Source organism: Idiotropiscis lumnitzeri, chromosome 15, assembly GCF_059441095.1.
Source record: "Idiotropiscis lumnitzeri isolate Australia: NSW breed Sydney's pygmy pipehorse chromosome 15, RoL_Ilum_1.0, whole genome shotgun sequence".
Taxonomy (NCBI): Eukaryota; Metazoa; Chordata; class Actinopteri; order Syngnathiformes; family Syngnathidae; genus Idiotropiscis; species Idiotropiscis lumnitzeri.
In genome coordinates this window covers 4087572-4107122 of record NC_142405.1, presented here as the reverse complement: position 1 = coordinate 4107122, position 19551 = coordinate 4087572, and the positions used below count along the sequence as shown (strand labels likewise).

Genomic DNA, 19551 nt, shown 5'->3' with positions numbered 1-19551 from the left:
TCGTTCCTCCCTCATGTTGCGCTTAGATAACCAAGAGCACAAGTTCACTTTTCCAAGAACAGATTTATTATTCTTTTTAGAATTATTTATGACTATTTTGACGGACAGGATGCATTCCACAGGGTGCTCACCAAAAACATTCCCAAAAAGATGAGACGAACAGCACACGAGGGCGGCAAACTCGAAACATCGAATACATAACAACCAAACACGAACAAAACACATCGAGTGATCAGAAAGGACCACAAAATGGAATCCAAAAAAACACAAAATGCAAACACACACTCACACACACAAAATTTGTGTTCACATAAAGTAGCAAAAATAAGACAGTGGAAATGTTGGCGCACAAGGAACCCGGAAGAGACAACATGAATATGTTTCATTTTTTTTCCCAAATTATTTTCTAATTCCCACTCGCAAGATACGCAAGTCTTTCATGGAACTTGGTAAGTAGCGCGTGCGCATCTCGTGAGCATAACTCGGTAAGTTGTACCCACGCATACAAATTAGTAAATTGCACACGTGCTTTACGGAAACGGCATGTGCAAATTAATAAATCACACGCATGCTTTAAAATTCCCAACCACTGGTCCGCGGGCCGCAAAAAAAAAAGAAAAAGTTCGAATGAAGCGTATATCGATTGAGAATATACTTCCCTTGGTAATTAGTTTTTAGTCATGAATATACGCCAGGACTCCCACCAGTCCGCTGAATTATCATGAACTGATCCCTGTCAGAAAGAAACACGAGGACCACTGCTTGAAAAATCACTTAATAGTAAAATTGCACTTGCAGCTAAGGTAACTTGCGAGCACAAGTGAAAAAGATGCAGCCACAGCTTACTTATCTCACATGCACAAACTCAGAAGTTGCACGCACGTCTTGTGTATCTGGCGTAGTCAAGTTGGCTCAGTCGCTTCCGTGCCTTATGTCGTTGCACTTTATATATCTGGAAACTCCGTTATGTGTATCTGGCGAGTGCACATATTAAGTGTGACATGACATGGAAACTAAAATTGGGCCATGTGGTCTTCGGAGTTCCTTACACTTGAGGCACAAGAAGGTTTTCCAGTGTGAAGCCATCCAACATTTTTCCACCTCCCATCCAGGTTTTCGTGTGCGGAGAAGAAGCATGCGTGTCCAGCAGTCATCTTTGAAAATATGAAAATATTCCACCACGGGTTCCTCTTGAGATCCAAAAATAAAAGAGAATCATATCAAGACCTTTTTTTTTTCTTTTGAAAACGAGACACCAAAACGTTGAAGAAAACTTTAGTGACGTCACTACAGCAGAAGTAGAAGAAGAAGAAGCGAGCAGGGTTCACATGTACTAGGAACATGCTGGTTCTGGTTCTGATTCTGGCTGTGCCAAGCTTCAGATGTCCAAGTCCACTGGCCTGACGTGGCCTGTCTTGTTGTCTTGGACCCAAAGCTCTCGGTCCTTGGCCGGGTCCACCTTTTGCAGCAGCTGGTCGACTGGCTCCACCGTCTGGACACAAACATGTAGTGCAGCCTTATTATTTCTCACCTGCTCGTTGTGATGTTGCTGATTTAAAAAAAAAAGTCTTTCAACTCACGCCCTGGTTGAACATGTCCGTCTCGTGCCTCAACGTGGTGTACTGACGCAAATGTTGCTGGATCCACTCGATGCGATCCACCTCCAGCTTTTCCAGCTCCTAATTGGATGCCACGGCAACACACATATCATCATCTGCTTCTTTTTTAGTTTTTGTTAGCAGTGGAATCTCCGTTTACAAAGGCAATCTGTTTTGAGATTCTGCTCGTGAAGAGAAGCATTTTTTTCCATTTAAATGAATTATTGCTTTTGATTTACCATGCTGTTGGTCACAATCTCCTCAAACCACTTGGACTGAGCCTGGTTGTAAAGATCCACGCAGCGCATCAAGTCGTCTCCTGAAAAAGGCGCAAATGTAGAAACACCATCACATGCCGTAGTATTCAATTGTTTAATAGCCACCAGAAGACCATAAGTGGAAAGTGGAAAGAAATGAAACATCCATCTGTGGAAATGTGGACTGGTCGCAAGTCAATGTCATGACAAACAACCAGGCACTTGAGGACATTTTGTGCAACCTGCTTGCGTGGATTTCCTGCGAGCCTTCTTGATGTCTTCTTCCGTCTTGTTGCTGAGTTTGATCTCCAGCTGTTGTGTCTTGACTTCCAGATCCTTCTGACGCTCGGCCAGAGCTTTACGGGCCTGACAAATGCACAATCCACAGAGTGTCCTGAAGGGGGCGCCGCTGTGTGAAAGGCAGTATGAAGAACAAAGATTACGAATACCTTCTCCACGCCGGCATATCGGCTGGCGAGTTGTTTCCTGAGGTCTGCGATGTGATGGTCGTACTTCTTCAGGTCCTTCTTGAAGTTGTCAGCTCGGAACGTCAGCAGAGGCTTCTCGACCTCGGAGTGAAGCTAAACACATCAACTTGAATATGTATCTCAATAATGGATGAAGGGATGAAATTCTTTTTTCCTCTTCATTTGATCACATGAGCAGCAAAGCCCAGAGCAGCCTGCAGGTCACAACTAGTTGATTGACTGACCACCTAACTAATTAACTAGCTAACTAACTAAAGAAATAGCCAGATAACTTGCCGATGGATCAACTTGAGAAATTACCAACTACTATAAATTTGCTAACTAATGACTGGCAACAAACATAACTAACAAAACCTTAACTAATAAAATTGCATTTCCCAATAAAACCAGACCGCAGTTACTTAGTAAACAACCAAATAACTGGCTACTTCTCAGATTAACACACGACATAAATGTCTGCCAAAACGATTAACCAATTAAGCAAATAGTGACATGCTAACTGCTTAACTAACTACTTCATAAACTAACTAAATTAAGGTAGACTAGTTAATCACCTGACCATCAAATTAGCTACATAACCAACTGAATTAACTAACCACTCACCCATCTATTATACAAACTAACTAGCTGATCAACTATCTGCATAAATGACTAACTGCATAACAGCTAAACAACTAATCCCCCAAATAACTACACTAACCAATCAGCCAACCAAGCAACCACCTAACAAGCTAATTAATATGTGATGACTAACTGCCTAACTAACCAAGCAAGCAGGAGCTGAGTAGCCAAGCAAAGTAACAACCAACCCAACTCACTAACCACCTGACTAAATAACTGATTAACCAATTAAAATAACTGCTGTACATACCAAACTAGCTAACGAACAAAGTAGATAAATCATCGCGCTACAACGTAGCAGAATTACAAGCCAATTAAAACAAAGACGTTACCTTGTTGGAGAACTTGAGGTGAACTTCAGCCTCGTCGTGTAGACTTTTCTTCAGCTGAGTCCAAGCTTCTCCCAGGGTACTGAAGAGAACCACCAGTACCCACTTTGTTAGGTACACCAGCTAATCAAGTCACTTGATTAGGTACACCAGTAACTAAACAGTTACTTTTTAATGGCAACAAGTGCATTGTTGTGCGTGCTACATTGCGTGAAAATTAAGTTTCATTTTGAGGTCAATCCAACTGATCTGAATTGGATTTTAACCTGATCTGAACCTAATTTGGACTAATGTAAACCTAATTTGGACCTGGTTTGAGTGTGATTTGAGACTAATCTGAGCCTGATCCAAACCTAATTTGACCATGATCTGCATCTGATTTGCACACCCCACAAAAAGGTGCCACTCCCCCACCCCCTCTCACCCTTCTTCCTGCGCCGCTAGAGTGCTGAGTGAAAGTTTGGACAAGTTCTTGGCATATTCCTCCTCAATCTTGATCCTGGAACACAAAAAGAATGACAAATCAAACTTAAAACTTATATCAATGAAATTTGATTGAGATTAAAATAAAGTATTTTCTATATTTTAAATCCACATTTTAACTTCCTCATTAGTAGTTAGGCTCATTTGTCTCTTGAAAAATGAATTTTACACGAGTGATTGTGGACATCTGTACCTCTCATGGACAAACTCGGCCATCTCCTTCTGCATTTGTTTACCCTTCAGTTGCTTCTGCAGCAGAACCTCGAAGCCGCCCACCGACGTGGCCCCCTGGGGGTCCTTTTTGTCCGTCTGCAACACACGGGAAGTACACCCCCTAAGTTTGGGTGATCATGTTGGTGTTTAAAGAAACAATGCTGAATTCTATTCTCTTATCGGTTTACGGTAAACTTTAACTAATTCACGACCAGCCGAGTAAAAAAAATGGATATTTGACGTCTTTAGCCGTCAATGGCAGTAAATGAGTTAACCGGGACTGATAAATAAGAATATTAAAATAAATGTTCATGTTAGGCAGCTGGGTGCGGAACCAAATAAAAAATATTTAAATAAATGTGTGCATATTAGGCTTCATGTTTGACATGCTTGTGGAACTGACCCAGAAGTAATCGCAGTAGCTCCATTCGTTGGGTTTGAGCAGTTGCTGCTCAGGTCCTTCTCCTGGAAGTGGGAACGTCACGCCGTTGATCTGCACGCAGTCGGCACCAAAGTCCAAACAAACAGGAAGTCAGCGCAGGCAGAAGGAAAATGTGAGGTAAAGCAGTGGTGCGGAGGAGGAAAAAGGTCAAACAGTCAGTGAAAAAGCTCTGTTGCCACGGCGACATGGAAGGCCTCAGGGAGGATGATGGGTTGGGGGGGGGGCACAAACGCGGTCAGTGTGGTCCATGTGAAGACTCCAGCATACGTCTCTAATTAGGCTCACGGTTGAAATTATGTAACACATGCATACACAAACCATCTGTGTGATCATGACACACACACACACGCACACACACACGGTGGAGATTCTCTGTGTGTTGGATCAACTGTCATCACCAGACCAGAGCACGCACGGACATACAATGATGGCAGGTGCAGGTCAGCTGACATTGTTTTACATAGTGGGCAGTGCAGGAGTGGTTAGCACGTCTGCTTCACAGTTGTGAGGTTCAGGGTTTGAATCTGGCATTCCTGTATGGAGTCTACATGTTTGGTCTGTGATGAATGCGAGCCTCTGGAAGAAGCAACGTGACAATGGGAGGTGTAATCAGCATTGTTTCACTCTAACCAACATCAAGCCTCCATCCGATAATGTCCCAGTGGGACCACAAGCAGATGACTAACACAACCCGCTTACATAATCGCACACACGCACGCGTGCACGCACACACAATTGGCTTCGGGACACGTCGCGAAAAAAGTGGCCGATTTAGCAAGCGTCACTTTGTTAATTTTCTGCCTGGTAGATCAAAGTGACAGTTGCCATGCCAACGGTTGCCATGCAAACGCTCGCCATCCGACACGTTTATCGCACCGCGGCGCCGCTCGGCAACGTGCAACACTACGGGACTGGTCGATCGCGATAAGGTGATGTATGATGATGTGATCTGCTGCTAGGCAACGCGTGACTTGCCCTCTTGACATGTTTTGCCCTCAAGAAAACAATCTGTTCCCTCCATTTGCATTTTTCAGTGCCAAGTTCAGATAAATGTTTTCCGAAAGCAAGGTCCAAATGAATCTCCCCTCCAACCTCAAACAAGTCACTGTGAAGGTGAAAACAAGGTTAGCGCTAAATCTCCTATCTGAGGGTCAACCGTGTGTGCGTGTGTCTCCATGGCAACGGTGTGTGCATGAGTGTAACGTGAGGCACACAAAAACACCTGACGTCACTCTGACGACTAAACTGTGTGTGTGCGCGTGTGCGTTTGTATGTGCGGAAAGGCATTTGGGCATTTATTCCATGTCCGACTTCAAATATCTATGTACTAGTATACTCTTTGTTACTAGAAAGACAATTCAGGGCACTAGTAAAATGACTGTCTTAAACTAGCAATGTTTTTCCCACTACTAGTGCGATTTACAGCCAACTAGTACAACTTTAAAACCATTTGAGGATTTATTCGATACCCAACTTTATATCCATGTACTAGTATGCTGATTTTCCGCACTAGTAGAACAACTTTAGGTATGTGACACGTAAAGAAGAACGGTGAACTTGTTGACAACAGCATGTTACTACCAGAACTACGAGTGAAGTGCTAGAAGTTAACTAGTAGAATATCAGTGTTGGACACAAACTCCTCCCCGGAACTTTTATGACTTTGGCTTTCCAAATGTTGCCCAGCAGGTCATGCGAATTGTGTCGCTGGATCGCTAGTCAGCATTGTTTACGATCGGAAGCACGACTTTCATTCTAACGTTCTTTCTCAATCCTGGTCCCAGTTCAGAGGAAGAAAACACACAAAATAGAACCAAAGGTGTATTCCATAATCCCGAGCTTCAGAACTCAGGTGAACCTGCTTTATAGACGCAAACTGCTTCGGGCCACACGGTATCCTCAGCTCAGAGCATCCGGAGGCTGGGACAGACAGTGGCTCATTTCGCGGAAATCTGTCAGGTCAATCCCGAAATCCACCTATGAACCTTTTAACTGCAACAACTTGAAGAGATGGTATTGGTGCTGGAATTACCGCAGCTGTTCAACGCCAGACTTGCCAGCCAATGGTTCCTCATCAATGGTTATAAAGTGAGTACTCATTCCGATTGCAGGAGCTCACAGGAGTCCTCCGTTGTTATTTTTCATCAAGACCTCCTGGGTAATTTCGATTCCGTGGTTGCCGAAGCCGCTTTTTAGGCACGTTCTCTGTAATCATATCCACAGGCTCAAAACCCAATACAGCGTTACAGTTTACTGTTGCAGCGCATTGGTTGATGTGTGGAGCACAATAGCTTGGTGTGAGGTGAAGATACTCACGCCAGCTGTAATTCCTTTTGCAAGGGTCCACTTCTGTTATTTTCCATAGTGATGTAGCTGACCCCCCTCGCCCCCAAAAAAATTAGAAGTCGTTTGTGTCTTTTCCAATATTATATCAGCCTGTTGTCAGCCTTGGCTTCTGTCGCCATGGAAACTGGACCTGCTGCATTTCGTCATTCACACGACGGCCGCGGGTCACAAAACCTGCCCCCCCTTCAAGCCTCCATGCATCATTAACATAGAAAATGAAAACAACGAAATGACGTCCAAGAACAGCACGAGAAGAAGACGAAGGTCAAGAAGAAGAGAGTCAGCGTCTTCATCTGTTTCGTGACTGTTTACAGTCAGCAGCACGGTGGAAAAGTGGTTAACACATCTGCCTCACAGGTCTGAGGTTTGTGATTTAAATTGAGTTTCCACTATCTCCCCGGGTCTTTCCTCACGGATTTCAAAAAGGAGCATGTTAGGTGCATGAGAGGGACTGCTTGCTTGTCTAAATGTCTTTGACTGGTGACGAGTCCGTTGTTTGTAAGGTGGGTACGACCCCGGCTCACGCTAACCCTAATGAGGATCAGCGCCATAGAAAAATGAATAGATGGATGGATTCTTTAAAGACGGGAAGTCAAACACACGCAGACAGCCAGAATGCACTGAAGTTGAAGATAGAAGAGGCAGTCACTTACCGTGGTCTTGGTCTCCTTCACCTCGTGGACTCGCCTCCTGGCGGGCGACACAGATCCGGGCGGCTGCGGGGCGAGACACGACGGGTCGTCAAAACTCTCCTCGGTGTCAAAGCTGCCCTCCATGCTGCTCCCTGGCGCCTACTCCTTCCCTTGCCTGAGCTTTCACTCGCCAGGCTGGGATGTGAGTGTGAGGAAAGGGGTGGGGGTGCGGGGGGCAGATCGGATAGCGTCTTGGAGGTAAGGGAGGGAGTACGGGGAGGGGGGGATGGCAGCAAGTGTAGCCTCGGGTTACTCGGCTGCTCTGTGAGGGTGAATGTGGCGAGGAGGGGTGGGAAGGGGAGGTCGCAGACTGTAAGAATCAGCAACGAGCCGCCTCACCTCGCCTCACGACGACGTCTGCTCGGAAGGGAAAATGAGCAGGATGGAGGGAGCAAGGGAGGGAGGAGCGCTTATTTACACCCCCCTCCCCAGAGAAAGGCGGCGGGGGCTGTGATGCATGATGGTCTTTAAAAGCCTCATTACAACAACAGGCGGGAGGGGGGGCGGTGGGTGAGAGGAGGCAGCCAATGAGAGAGAGCCTCCGACTGGAAAGGTGACGAAGAACAACTGAGAAAAAGGCAAAAATTCTGGCGAGTCGGGGCCTCACGACCAATCCATTACATTATGAAATGGCCATTTTGTAGCACTGCTGGAATGTGTCGTGACCACAAGGTCTCCCCTATAGATTGCCGTCAATGCAGAGGAGTGGAGCGGAGCCAAATACGGTGCTCCAGTCGGAAGACTCCTACTTCAGAATAACATGACTCAAGTCAAACTAAAAAGTAGTCCGCCAATTAATTACTTAATTAAGAGTAAGTACTAGCACTATGAAGTCCCGAAAAGTTGATTTAAAGAAAATGTGGATGGTTGGCTAATATTGTCTCTTGCGCCACAAGCTCGCTCGCCCGCCCTCACACCTCCCTCCCAGCATGCACCTGCACATGCCGACAGACGTGACAAGCTCACCTTGGCGGCACACCACATGGCGGCGCTCCAGGCGGCGGGCGAAGACCGAGACGTCCCACACTCTCGTCTCAGACGTAAGGGGTCATGTCAAAGCTCGACGTCCCATATGTGCCAACATGGGCGGCTATCGTCTGACTCAATTGTTTCACGTGGTTTGGCATGAAAGCCGCCGCATTGGCACCGGTTGGCGGACGCCGGTGGTGCGGCCGTGCTGCTGCTGGGCGGAGCCTCAATGTGTTTTTGTCTGTCGTACACTTGAGCTCCATTTGTTTGGACTGGCGATTAAGGTGCGGTAAGGTGTACCGGGGAAAGGTTCGGACAGGCACTAGAGGGATCCAAGACTTAGCAGAGCAGGAAGTTTCCACTAGCCCACAGCAGCATTGTCACACAAAGTGAATCAATAAAGTTAATCAATAATCAAGCACTTGCAGTTAAAGAGTGAAAAACGTACTCCTTGAGAACAATCGCAAATCAATAGACATTGTGACATAAACAAAGTGTGAAGAGATTATTGTTGACGCCTGTTTTCCTTATCAGGATGTTGGTGATCAGAAAACATGATCATTGGTCAGACTTCAGTTGACGTTCCGACATGTCAACGTGTGTTTTGGGATGTGAGGAGGTCCTTCAGTTCCATCAATTTGCCTCCCCCTGTTTGTAGCGCATCCCAACTTTTGTTTCCATTCGGATTAAGGCCCACTTCTTGTTCGTCATTTTGATATATCTTGTTTTTTTTTTTGACTAGTGGGTAACAATGGAGAACAAAGTACGGTAACCATGGCAATCAAGGTGGGGTTACCATGGTGATTAACGTGCGAGTCAACGTACCGCTGCACTTCTTACTATGCTCTGAGTCCAACATGTTGTAATTAGTCACAGGAAACTGATGGCTACTACCACAACCTGAACATAACTCAAGAAATACCAAGAAAGATAGTGAGTGTCGAAATGTTACTGAATCATTTTCAAATGTTCCCCCGTGCGTGAAGCACAACCCTGACCGACTGCAGCGTCCTTCTTTCTGGCCATCTTTCTTGCGTGTCGTCGTTGATCCATGAGCTGTCCGCTCACTGTGAATCACATCAGCACATCTGCCGCCAACCACAAGAAAGACTGAAGAAAAAAATGTGAGGCTCAACACAGCACAAGCACGACGGGAAATACACAAAATAGCTAGTAGCCTCTTCCTGGTTGTGTTTGTAATCAAATACTAGTTTAGTCTACAAAACTAGTTTTGTACTTCCAATCAGTATAGAAAAAAAGTATTTATTTCAATACTTGAGTTTGGACTATAATTAGCTAAATGACTTTGAATAAGAAGGAGGATGACAAGAACCGCTCTGGGTAGGTAGAACGCTGACAAAGTAGCTTGAGGCATCTCAGCAGCTTCGGGCCTGAGGCCAGCCCACCATCTGCTTGCTGCTCACGTGTTAGCCCGCACCAAAACACAAGCAGGCGCGTGAACACAACATAACGCGATGCAACTCAACATAACATGATACAATGGAACCCAACATACAGTCACATGATCTGTCGACAACACAGGATGAACAACAAAGACACAAAACACAACACAACAACAAACAAGTGAATCTCACTTGCAATTCAAATTCTCAAATGAAATCGAAGCGAAAATAAAATCTCTTTTTCCGACCTGTGTGTGGTGGATGTTGGCTGTCGGGTTGTTCTTGACTAACAAGCGTCAAGGTTAAAGCTGCCTTTTCCTGGCCAGCTGACAACAACCGGGTGTCTGTCTGCCATCACAATTGACTTTGGACGGCCGCCTCCTGAATCCTACGCTGGCTTTGATTTTTGCCCTTTGTTTCCAGGCCAGCTGCTGCCGCTAATCCTCACCAGGAACATCTTCCATCCTCTTCAGATCATCAGCTGTTAGCCTGATCTAAAGAAACAACAGGAGTGACACCTCCCGACTGCGGGATAATCAGAGGAAGTGTTGTCTTAAGCTTTTGAAATCTCACTGGATTTCACTTGCTTCAATGTACACAATCACGCTACCACAATGTCTCTTTAATCCTCTCGGCTCTCTGCAGGCCATTTGTGTTCACATCACTTCATTTTTTTCCAACCATTTTAACGTGTTAAGACCACGGTAAGTGACTCTAAGGCAACTGCAATGACACCTCCCAAGGGTGGTGAATTTTGTCTGTATTGTCATTTCCAACTTCAGCTCTTTAAAGTCACACTTTTGTCCCCCAAAATTTCGTTGCTCTTTCGCCCACTCTCTGCGTGATGCAGGCACACTCACGGCTGGGAACAAGGTGCTTTAAAGAAACCATGCGCGTGTAGGCAGAGATAGTGATGGTGATGCCCGTGGAAGGGGGAGCTCATGCTGTACTAGTGCATCACTAGGTATCATTTTTAATTTTCTTTTCTTTGGCTAGTGATAGACTACGCCAAATTGTGGTTGCCACGAGAGAACTTGTGGACAGCCCCAGCAACACTACTGCAGAACAAGTATGTGATACATTCAAAGTTAGGGATATTCATGAGGAAATTTATCGAGGTTTATCTGGAAATTTCACCCCAAAACCCCAAATCCCAAACATTTGCAGAGTTGGGTGTTTTCCGTTAAATACAAAACAACAACTCTGATCCACCCTCATCCAGGAGGAGCAGCAGGTTCCGGGGACTAAAGTTGGCACACAGCGGAGGACACCACGCCCACCCCACCAAGGACGATGCTCAAGTATAAAAGGCCCCGTCCCACTGATGTTGCGCTACAACATACTCAATCAGGTCTACGAACGGAGACTCTCTGTGGCGACCATGAGCAGCGACGGCGAGATGGCAATCTTTGGGGCAGCCTCCCAGTACCTCAGAAAGTCTGAACGGGAAAGGGCTGAAGCGCAGACCCGACCTTTTGACAGCAAAATGGCTTGTTTTGTCAGTGAGGACAAGGAGGTGTACGTAAAGGCCACCATCCAGGACAAAGCAGACGGAAAAGTCAACGTCAAGACTGAAGACGACAGGGTGTGTGTGCTATGAATGAAACATCGCTATTATGATTTCTACTCTCTGCGGTTATTTAGGGTGAATTCTGGTGTCCTGGTTTGTCCACAGACGTTGACCGTGCGGGAAGACCAAGTATTCCCCATGAATCCCCCCAAGTTTGACAAAATCGAGGACATGGTCATGATGACGCACCTCCACGAGCCGGCCGTGCTCTTCAACCTGAAGGAGCGCTACGCCGCCTGGATGATTTACGTAGGTCTCCAAAACGGGGGGTTCTCAAAACAGCAATTAAACCAAACTATGTCTAACCTAAACTAAATGTCATATTAGTACATGGACTTTGATGAATATGAAGGATACAGAATAATTGTCAAACGGCTTTCTGCGCAGACGTACTCTGGACTTTTCTGTGTGACCGTCAACCCTTATAAATGGCTGCCGGTCTACAACCCCGAAGTGGTTCGGGCCTACCGCGGCAAAAAGAGGATGGAGGTTCCTCCTCACATCTTCGCCCTGTCCGATAACGCCTACCAGTTCATGCTGACAGGTAAGACGTGAAGGACTACAAAAGTTTTCTTCAGGTCTTTTGTTAACAATTTGGTTATCCGACTTGTTTTCTTCCACAGATCGTGAAAACCAGTCTATCCTCATCACGTAAGCAGAGAACTATTATTTTCTTCACATGAACAACTCGAAAAATTTGGGATAGTGTTTTTGGTTTAGGCTGAAATTTCAACATAAAAACTAAATAAGCCAAACTTCTGTACATTGTTTCCAGAGGAGAATCTGGCGCAGGAAAGACGGTCAACACCAAGAGGGTCATTCAGTATTTTGCCACCATCGCTGTGTCTACAGACAAGAAGAAGGAGACCAACAGCAAAATGAAGGTTGGTCCTCCATGCCTTGTGCAGAACCAGACGTCTTGTTGACCAATTTGCTGGTCCATAGGGAACTCTGGAGGACCAGATCATCCAGGCTAACCCTCTGCTGGAAGCCTTCGGGAATGCCAAAACTGTGAGGAATGACAACTCTTCTCGCTTTGTGAGTCACTTTTGGTGTTGATGAAGAAGCAAATGAGTGGTTGTTGTTGCTATGTAACCTTGAGACCAAGTTGGATCTTCCAGGGTAAATTCATCCGAATCCACTTTGGCGCAACTGGTAAACTGGCATCGGCAGATATTGAAACATGTATGTTTTCCAAGATGTGCTTATAATCATAAAGAGATTAATCCAACCAAAAGTCACTTTTTATTTTGATTCCTGAAAGATCTGTTGGAGAAGTCTAGAGTCTCATTCCAGCTGGGGGCCGAGAGGAGCTATCATATCTTCTATCAGCTGACCTGCAACAAGAAGCCCGAACTCATCGGTAAAATTGAGCGTACAGCTCAATGCATTCTGAACATTTCCCTAAAACATGTCATCCTGCTTATCATTAGATCTGCTTCTCATCACCACCAATCCTTACGACTTTGCCTTCATCAGCCATGGCGAGATCAGCGTGAAAAGCATAGATGACGCTGAGGAGTTGATGGCCACAGACGTGAGTGTGGTAACGAGTTATTTGCGTAGAGGATTCCCAGAGGAACATTGTTCATCTCGTTTGTGCTCCAGGAGGCATTTGACATTCTGGGTTTCACCCCGGATGAAAAAATGTCCATCTACAAGCTGACAGGAGCTGTGATGCATTATGGGAACATGAAGTTCAAGCAGAAACAGCGGGAAGAACAGGCGGAACCAGAGGGCACTGAAGGTCAGGACCTCTCAAGTTCCAATTCAAGTTTTTTTAAGCCAACAGAACATAGACCGGTGCCAGTCTGTAGACCACTGGTAACAGGCCGCACAGAGACGGAACAAAATTTTATTGATCATTACTTCACCCCTGCTTGTGTTTGCATAATGAGAGATAACACCCAAATTGGGTTACTTTTTTCAATTTCACTCCAAAATGGTGTTTAAGTCGCCATCATTGCAGAAATCCATCTTCAAAAATGGAACGTTGGAAATCAAAGCAAGGTATCCAGTGCCATTAAGAAGTTTGAGGAATGTTTTTGTTCAATCTTTGTGTGATCGCTGATTTACACCACATCTCTTTGAAACAAAAGACTGATAAAATTTGGACTCAAAACTGCAGAGGCTGACAAGGCAGCATATCTGATGGGTCTGAACTCTGCTGACCTTCTGAAGAACCTCTGTTACCCACGCGTGAAGGTGGGCAACGAGTACGTCACCAAGGGACAAAATGTGCAGCAGGTACGACGACTGTCAACGCATGGTGGAACTGAGCGAGGGCGTCTTTATTGTTAATTACATGCTACGTTTCGCCAATAAGTGGATGAAGGAGCTGAGACTATGTCGCCTAATTTTACACATGGTGTGTTTGCCTGATGAAAGCACTGAAATGTGACACCTCAATTTAAATGTAAGAGGTTTATGCCTACTGTGAATGAAAAGAGATTTAATTCCTCAATCCAACTAATCCAGTTAGCCGCTGAGTTGAGCCCAAATTTTTCTTCTCCTGCTAGGTATACAACTCCATAGGCGCATTGGCCAAATCTGTCTATGAGAAGATGTTCCTGTGGATGGTGCAGCGTATCAACCAGCAGCTGGACACCAAGCAGCCCAGGCAACACTTCATCGGCGTTCTCGACATTGCTGGATTTGAAATCTTTGACGTAGGTCATTGCATTCCATAAAAACGAGATTATTATCGTGGAAATCAGTATTTAAAAAATAATTTGAGTTAATTTCATTTTTATCTGGGATATCTCTCCTTCATTTCCTCCCATGTTTTCCCATGAAAAACCTATAACGGATGTTTATTTTAATTTTGCATTTCAGTGACTAATGTCTTCCCAATTGCAACTCTCTGAAGTTCAACAGCATGGAGCAACTCTGCATCAACTTTACCAATGAGAAGCTGCAGCAGTTTTTCAACCACCACATGTTCGTGCTGGAGCAAGAAGAGTACAAGAAGGAAGGCATCGACTGGGAGTTCATAGACTTTGGCATGGACCTGGCAGCTTGCATTGAGCTCATTGAGAAGGTAGATGGACCATTTTTAGGTGCTGGAATGTCAACAAGTGACGTCAACTGTGCTGTTTTTTTGTTTTGTTTTTTTCTACTAGCCGATGGGCATCTTTTCAATCTTGGAGGAGGAGTGTATGTTCCCAAAGTCAAGCGACGTATCCTTCAAGAATAAACTTTACGACCAACATCTGGGCAAGAACAGCTGCTTCCTGAAGCCCAAAGTGGTCAAGGGCAAGCCAGAAGCTCACTTTTCATTGATGCACTACGCCGGCATGGTGGACTACAACATCAGCGGCTGGCTGGAGAAGAACAAGGACCCACTGAACGAGTCTGTGGTGCAGCTGTACCAGAAGTCGTCGGTCAAGATCCTAGCAATGTTTTACGTCACATATTCCGGAACAGATGGTAAATCTTCATTTTGTCTCCGTTTGTCTTGAAACATGAAATAATCTGAGGTAAGGGACTAGTTTCATGCTTTGTATATGCAGATGCACCAGGAGGTAAGAAAGTGTCCAAGAAGAAGGGAGCATCTTTCCAAACAGTGTCAGCATTGTTCAGGGTAGGAACCAGTAAACATCGTTAGAAGTGTTTCGAAATCCAAATTCAGGTTTCAAATGTTCAGATTAAATGTAAAATGGCATTGTTAATGTGCCCTATTTTGAACAAAGAAACACTTGGGTAATTATTTCTTGTAGGAGAACCTTGGGAAGCTCATGACCAACCTAAGGACCACTCATCCTCACTTTGTGAGATGCCTTATTCCAAATGAGACAAAAACTCCAGGTAGACGTCCTCATTTTTAAATTAGAATGGGTGCAGAGTCGCCTGGCAAGCTTTTTGATTTCTTGGTTTAGTTGATTTAGTGAATGAATATGTTGTATAGGGATCATGGAGAACCACCTGGTCCTCCACCAGCTACGCTGCAATGGTGTGCTGGAAGGCATCCGCATCTGTAGGAAAGGCTTTCCTAGCAGGATCCTGTACGGAGACTTCAAGCAAAGGTAAATAAATGTTCAGGTGAACATTCCAATCCATAATGAAGAATTTAGATTGTTACCTATGGAAACCTGCCGTTGCTTTTGCAGATACAGGATCCTTAATGCGAGTGCTGTTCCAGAAGGACAATTCATGGATAACAAAAAGGCAGCAGAAAAGCTTCTGGGCTCCATTGATGTTGACCACACACAGTACAAATTTGGACACACAAAGGTACTGACGTATTATTATATTATATAATATTAAACATGGAAATTGATCTACAATGGTATGCATTAACATTAAGAGTGCTGAGTTGGAAGGGTAATTGAACGATGGCAGCGTTGTTTTTAGGTATTCTTTAAAGCTGGCCTGCTGGGCGCTTTGGAGGAAATGAGGGATGAGCGGTTAGCTCAGGTTGTGAAGTCCACCCAGGCACTGTGTCGTGGATTTCTAATCCGGCTGGAGTATCAGAAGATGATGGCCAGGAAGTAATTATGCATAGAGTTTAATCACATTCTCTATCATTGTAAAGAATCTCCTGTCGTGAAGCCAACAAGTGTTGTTGTTGACAGGGAGGCCATTTACACCGTGCAGTACAATTTCCGTTCCTTCATGAACGTCAAACACTGGCCATGGATGAAGCTGTACTTTAAACTCAAGCCACTGCTCAAGAGCGCAGAGGCCGAGAAGGAAATGGCCCAAATGAAGGTGGACTTCACAAAGCTCAAAGAAGATCTGGCCAAGTCAGAAAACCGACGGCGGGAGATTGAAGAGAAGATGGTCTCTGTTGTACAAGAACGTAACGATCTTCTCCTCCAAGTCCAGGCGGTAAGTTTCAAATTGATTCACGGGTTAGTTGTGCCCATGGCCGGCCATCAAGCTGCAACCAGCTTCTTCTTTCTCTAACTCTGTTAGAATTAATATTACATAAATATTTTTTACAGTGGGAAAATTGTGCATTTTCTCATCCTATTTGTGTGGGTTTTATCAGTGTTTTGGCTTCCTCTTACATTCCAAAAACATGCGTGTTATGTGAGACTTAATTATCTAAGAATGTATAGAACTTAATTTATGATTGTATACATTTTCCATCATTTAAGCAAGCGAAATGAGAGTATTTCCTAAATGTTCACTGTGTGTTTCATCTTGTCAGGAGTCAGACAACCTGCTGGATGCTGAAGAGCGCTGTGAGGGACTCATCAAGAGCAAGATCCAACTGGAGGCCAAGTTGAATGAAGTGATGGAGAGACTGGAGGACGAGGAGGAGCTGAACGCCGAGATGACAGCGAAGAAGCGAAAGCTTGAAGATGAGAGTTCAGAGCTGAAGAGGGACATTGATGACCTCGAACTGACCTTAGCCAAAGTAGAGAAAGAGAAACACGCAGTCGAAAACAAGGTGAGTGGATGTAAGCACGGTGCTTACAATCTTAACGTTAAACGTCATATTCGTTCGTTATCTGTTAAAAGGTGAAAAACCTGACAGAGGAGATCATGAGTCAGGATGACACCATTACAAAACTGTCCAAGGAGAAAAAAGCCCTGCAAGAATCCCATCAGCAGACACTGGATGACCTGCAGGCCGAGGAGGAGAAGGTGAACATCCTCAGCAAGGCCAAAGCAAAATTAGAGCAGCAGGTTGACGAGGTGCGTTGCCGCTCATTCACAAGACGATGACAACTGATATATGCTGCAGTTTGAAAAACTCGAATGCTATAGTTGGAAGGCTCACTGGAGCAGGAGAAGAAGATCCGGATGGACCAGGAAAGAGCAAAGAGGAAGTTGGAGGGTGACCTCAAACTTTCCCTGGAGTCTATCATGGATCTGGAAAATGAGAAACAGCAACTGGATGACAAGCTTAGAAAGTATGTTCACAGAATGCCAAATTAAGTCCACCTGTAAATGTTATAGTGCATTTCAGTTTAATAATAACATTTCACCCATAAGACAAATACCCCGAACATTTTCACTTGTGGGATTAAATTCCAATATAATTGGCCCGATCGCAGTGGGTTGGTGCCTTCATCTGAACTCTCTCCTACAGAAAAGACTTTGAGGCTTCGCAGCTGCAGACAAAGATTGAGAATGAACAAGCTCTTGGGTCACAGCTGCAGAAAAAAATCAAAGAGATCCAGGTGATAAATTCTGCTTCAGACAGATTTGACCAGATGACACTGACCACAACTATATAGTTTATACGTTTCCATGTACTCAATCCCTCATTTGCAGGCCAGATCTGAAGAGCTGGAGGAGGAAATGGAGGCTGAGCGCGCTGCTCGAGCCAAAGTGGAAAGGCAGAGGTCTGATATGTCCCGGGAGCTGGAGGACATCACTGAGAGGTTGGAGGAAGCTGGAGCGTCCACTGCCACTCATGTAGAAGCAAACAAGAAGCAAGAGATCGAATTCCTCAAGCTCCGTAGAGAACTGGAGGAGCGGTCGCTGCAGCACGAGGCCACGTCCGCCGCCCTGCGCAAGAAGCATGCAGACAGCGTCGCAGAGCTGGGGGAGCAGCTGGACAACACCCAGAGGGTCCGACAAAAGCTGGACAAGGAGAAGAGTGAGCTGAGACTAGAGATGGATGACTTGTCCAGCAATCTGGAGAGTGTGGCTAAAGCCAAGGTCGGGGAGGGTCAAGTCAAATCACAAGCAGAGTGATGATTGTTGTTTCAAACAAGAAACTGTCTTTCTCTGAGTAGATTAATCTGGAGAAAATGTGCCGCTCACTTGAAGATCAACTAAGCGAGGTCAAGGCTAAAGAGGAGGAGCAGCAGAGGCTACTGAATGACATGTCTAGCCAAAACACTCGACTGCAGACAGAAAACGGTGAGTCAGACATGAGCATGCCTGCCTCACGTCACGTGTCTCTTGATACATGTGGTGCAATACGATTCAAGGTTGGTACAAGTTTAAAAGTAACGGTTTTCATTGGTTAAATCAAAACCGATTTTCTGATTCGAATAGTTTTTAAGAGACACTGCTATTAAATTTAGGTTAAAAATAAAGCTGTATTTATTGATGAAATAAAAACTGTAATAAAAGTGCATTGAATTATTGACATGAAAAAAGCAAAGCAAATCGTACTGCTTGTAACTGTTTTTTTCTATTGTGCAGTTGAAATGTCTCGCCAGCTGGAGGAGAAAGCTGTGCTCCTGTCTCAGTTCACTCGTGGAAAGCAAGGATTCATCCAGCAGATAGAAGAATTAAAAAGACTCAACGAAGAGGATGTCAAGGTGCGCGTGGATGAGCAGAAATACCACAGAAGCAATGTTAAACACGCTGACCATCATTTTTGTGAAGGCCAAGAATGCCCTGGCCCACATGTTGCAGTCCACGCAACATGACTGCGAGCTTCTGCGAGAGCAGTATGAGGAGGAGCAGGAAGCCAAGGCTGAGCTCCATCGCTGTCTCTCCAAGGCCAACAGTGACGTGGCCCAGTGGAGAAACAAATACGAAACAGACGCTATCCAGCGTAATGAGGAGCTGGAAGAAGCCAAGTGAGGAAACACAAAATCAAATATCAGCAGGGCCTCGTGGTCGTGGAACACCAGTTGGCTGGTAGGGCAGGCGAGCAAATAGGTGAGGTGTTCACGATATATGTTTTGTTCTGTCAGGAAGAAGCTAGCGCTGCGTCTGCAGGAAGCAGAAGAAGCGGTGGAGGCCGTCAACTCCAAGTGTTCCTCTCTGGAGAAGACAAAGCAACGGCTGCAGGGAGAAGTGGAAGACCTGATGATGGACATGGAGAGGTCCAACGCTGCTGCCGCCATCGTGGACAAGAAGCAGAGGAACTTTGATAAGGTTTTCCTTCTCAGACCTTTGATACATGATGAAGCGTCAGACCATCAAGTTGTGCAACCTCTTTCTGTAGGTTCTTGCGGAGTGGAAGCAGAAGTACGAGGAGGGCCAGACGGAACTGGAGTCAGCGCTCAAAGAAGTGCGCTCTTTGGGCACTGAGAACTTCAAGATGAAGAATGGTTTTGAAGAATGTTTGGAACAGCTGGAGACTTTCAAGCGGGAAAATAAGAACCTTCAACGTATGCCACTGTGTAGATTCTCAGTCATGCAGTTCATGGTAATGTTGAATCGAGGCAACTTGACTTCTCATTAGTTGACAACGGTTCAAGTTTTGTCCTTAAGAAAAAGA

The 19551-nt window shown here is 45.2% G+C and overlaps 2 protein-coding genes across 4 annotated transcripts in view; one reads left to right on the top strand and one right to left on the bottom strand.

Moving 5' to 3' along the window:
- Positions 1 to 43: 43 nt before the first annotated feature.
- Positions 44 to 7921, bottom strand: LOC148322323 (growth arrest-specific protein 7-like). Of its 2 annotated transcripts, XR_015846623.1 has the most exons (11): positions 7431 to 7921; positions 4393 to 4482; positions 3970 to 4085; positions 3718 to 3792; positions 3297 to 3375; positions 2305 to 2436; positions 2098 to 2221; positions 1838 to 1917; positions 1581 to 1679; positions 1050 to 1492; positions 44 to 974 (listed from the first exon to the last, which is right to left on the bottom strand). XR_015846623.1 is itself a non-coding variant. In XM_088316657.1 (10 exons), the coding sequence occupies exons 1-10, from the start codon at positions 7551 to 7553 to the stop codon at positions 1379 to 1381; spliced, it is 1032 nt and encodes a 343-aa protein (XP_088172783.1). In that variant the 5' UTR covers positions 7554 to 7921; the 3' UTR covers positions 44 to 1378. The 2 variants fall into 2 exon arrangements, 1 of the variants encoding a protein (XP_088172783.1); XM_088316657.1 differs by having other exon boundaries at positions 44 to 1492.
- LOC148322322 (myosin-1-like) overlaps positions 6927 to 19551 on the top strand; it is a 17148-nt gene continuing 4523 nt past the window's right edge. The window contains exons 1-32 of one of the 2 annotated variants that reach the window (XM_088316648.1): positions 6935 to 7141; positions 10265 to 10910; positions 11064 to 11426; positions 11517 to 11660; positions 11799 to 11955; positions 12035 to 12062; positions 12187 to 12295; positions 12357 to 12449; positions 12533 to 12596; positions 12676 to 12774; positions 12845 to 12948; positions 13020 to 13158; positions 13540 to 13658; positions 13931 to 14080; positions 14281 to 14451; positions 14534 to 14840; positions 14924 to 14994; positions 15131 to 15218; positions 15319 to 15436; positions 15521 to 15644; positions 15765 to 15901; positions 15986 to 16241; positions 16567 to 16809; positions 16881 to 17057; positions 17130 to 17275; positions 17455 to 17545; positions 17640 to 18029; positions 18107 to 18233; positions 18522 to 18640; positions 18708 to 18904; positions 19022 to 19205; positions 19276 to 19441. In XM_088316648.1, the coding sequence (XP_088172774.1) occupies positions 11166 to 11426; positions 11517 to 11660; positions 11799 to 11955; positions 12035 to 12062; positions 12187 to 12295; positions 12357 to 12449; positions 12533 to 12596; positions 12676 to 12774; positions 12845 to 12948; positions 13020 to 13158; positions 13540 to 13658; positions 13931 to 14080; positions 14281 to 14451; positions 14534 to 14840; positions 14924 to 14994; positions 15131 to 15218; positions 15319 to 15436; positions 15521 to 15644; positions 15765 to 15901; positions 15986 to 16241; positions 16567 to 16809; positions 16881 to 17057; positions 17130 to 17275; positions 17455 to 17545; positions 17640 to 18029; positions 18107 to 18233; positions 18522 to 18640; positions 18708 to 18904; positions 19022 to 19205; positions 19276 to 19441 (4579 nt within the window). In that variant the 5' untranslated portion in view covers positions 6935 to 7141; positions 10265 to 10910; positions 11064 to 11165. Of the gene's footprint in view, positions 7142 to 10264; positions 11427 to 11516; positions 11661 to 11798; positions 11956 to 12034; positions 12063 to 12186; positions 12296 to 12356; positions 12450 to 12532; positions 12597 to 12675; positions 12775 to 12844; positions 12949 to 13019; positions 13159 to 13539; positions 13659 to 13930; positions 14081 to 14280; positions 14452 to 14533; positions 14841 to 14923; positions 14995 to 15130; positions 15219 to 15318; positions 15437 to 15520; positions 15645 to 15764; positions 15902 to 15985; positions 16242 to 16566; positions 16810 to 16880; positions 17058 to 17129; positions 17276 to 17454; positions 17546 to 17639; positions 18030 to 18106; positions 18234 to 18521; positions 18641 to 18707; positions 18905 to 19021; positions 19206 to 19275; positions 19480 to 19551 lie in introns of both variants that reach the window. The other variant, XM_088316649.1, reaches the window with a different exon arrangement.

Coding starts and splice junctions, on each gene's coding strand:
- LOC148322323 (XM_088316657.1), bottom strand. CDS start 7,553: ATGGAGGGCAGCTTTGACACCGAGGAGAGTTTTGACGACCCGTCGTGT. Junction 4,086..4,392: donor GCTACTGCGATTACTTCTGG/GTCAGTTCCACA, acceptor CGTGTGTTGCAG/ACGGACAAAAAGGACCCCCA. Junction 1,918..2,097: donor CAGGAAATCCACGCAAGCAG/GTTGCACAAAAT, acceptor CGCCTTTTTCAG/GAGACGACTTGATGCGCTGC.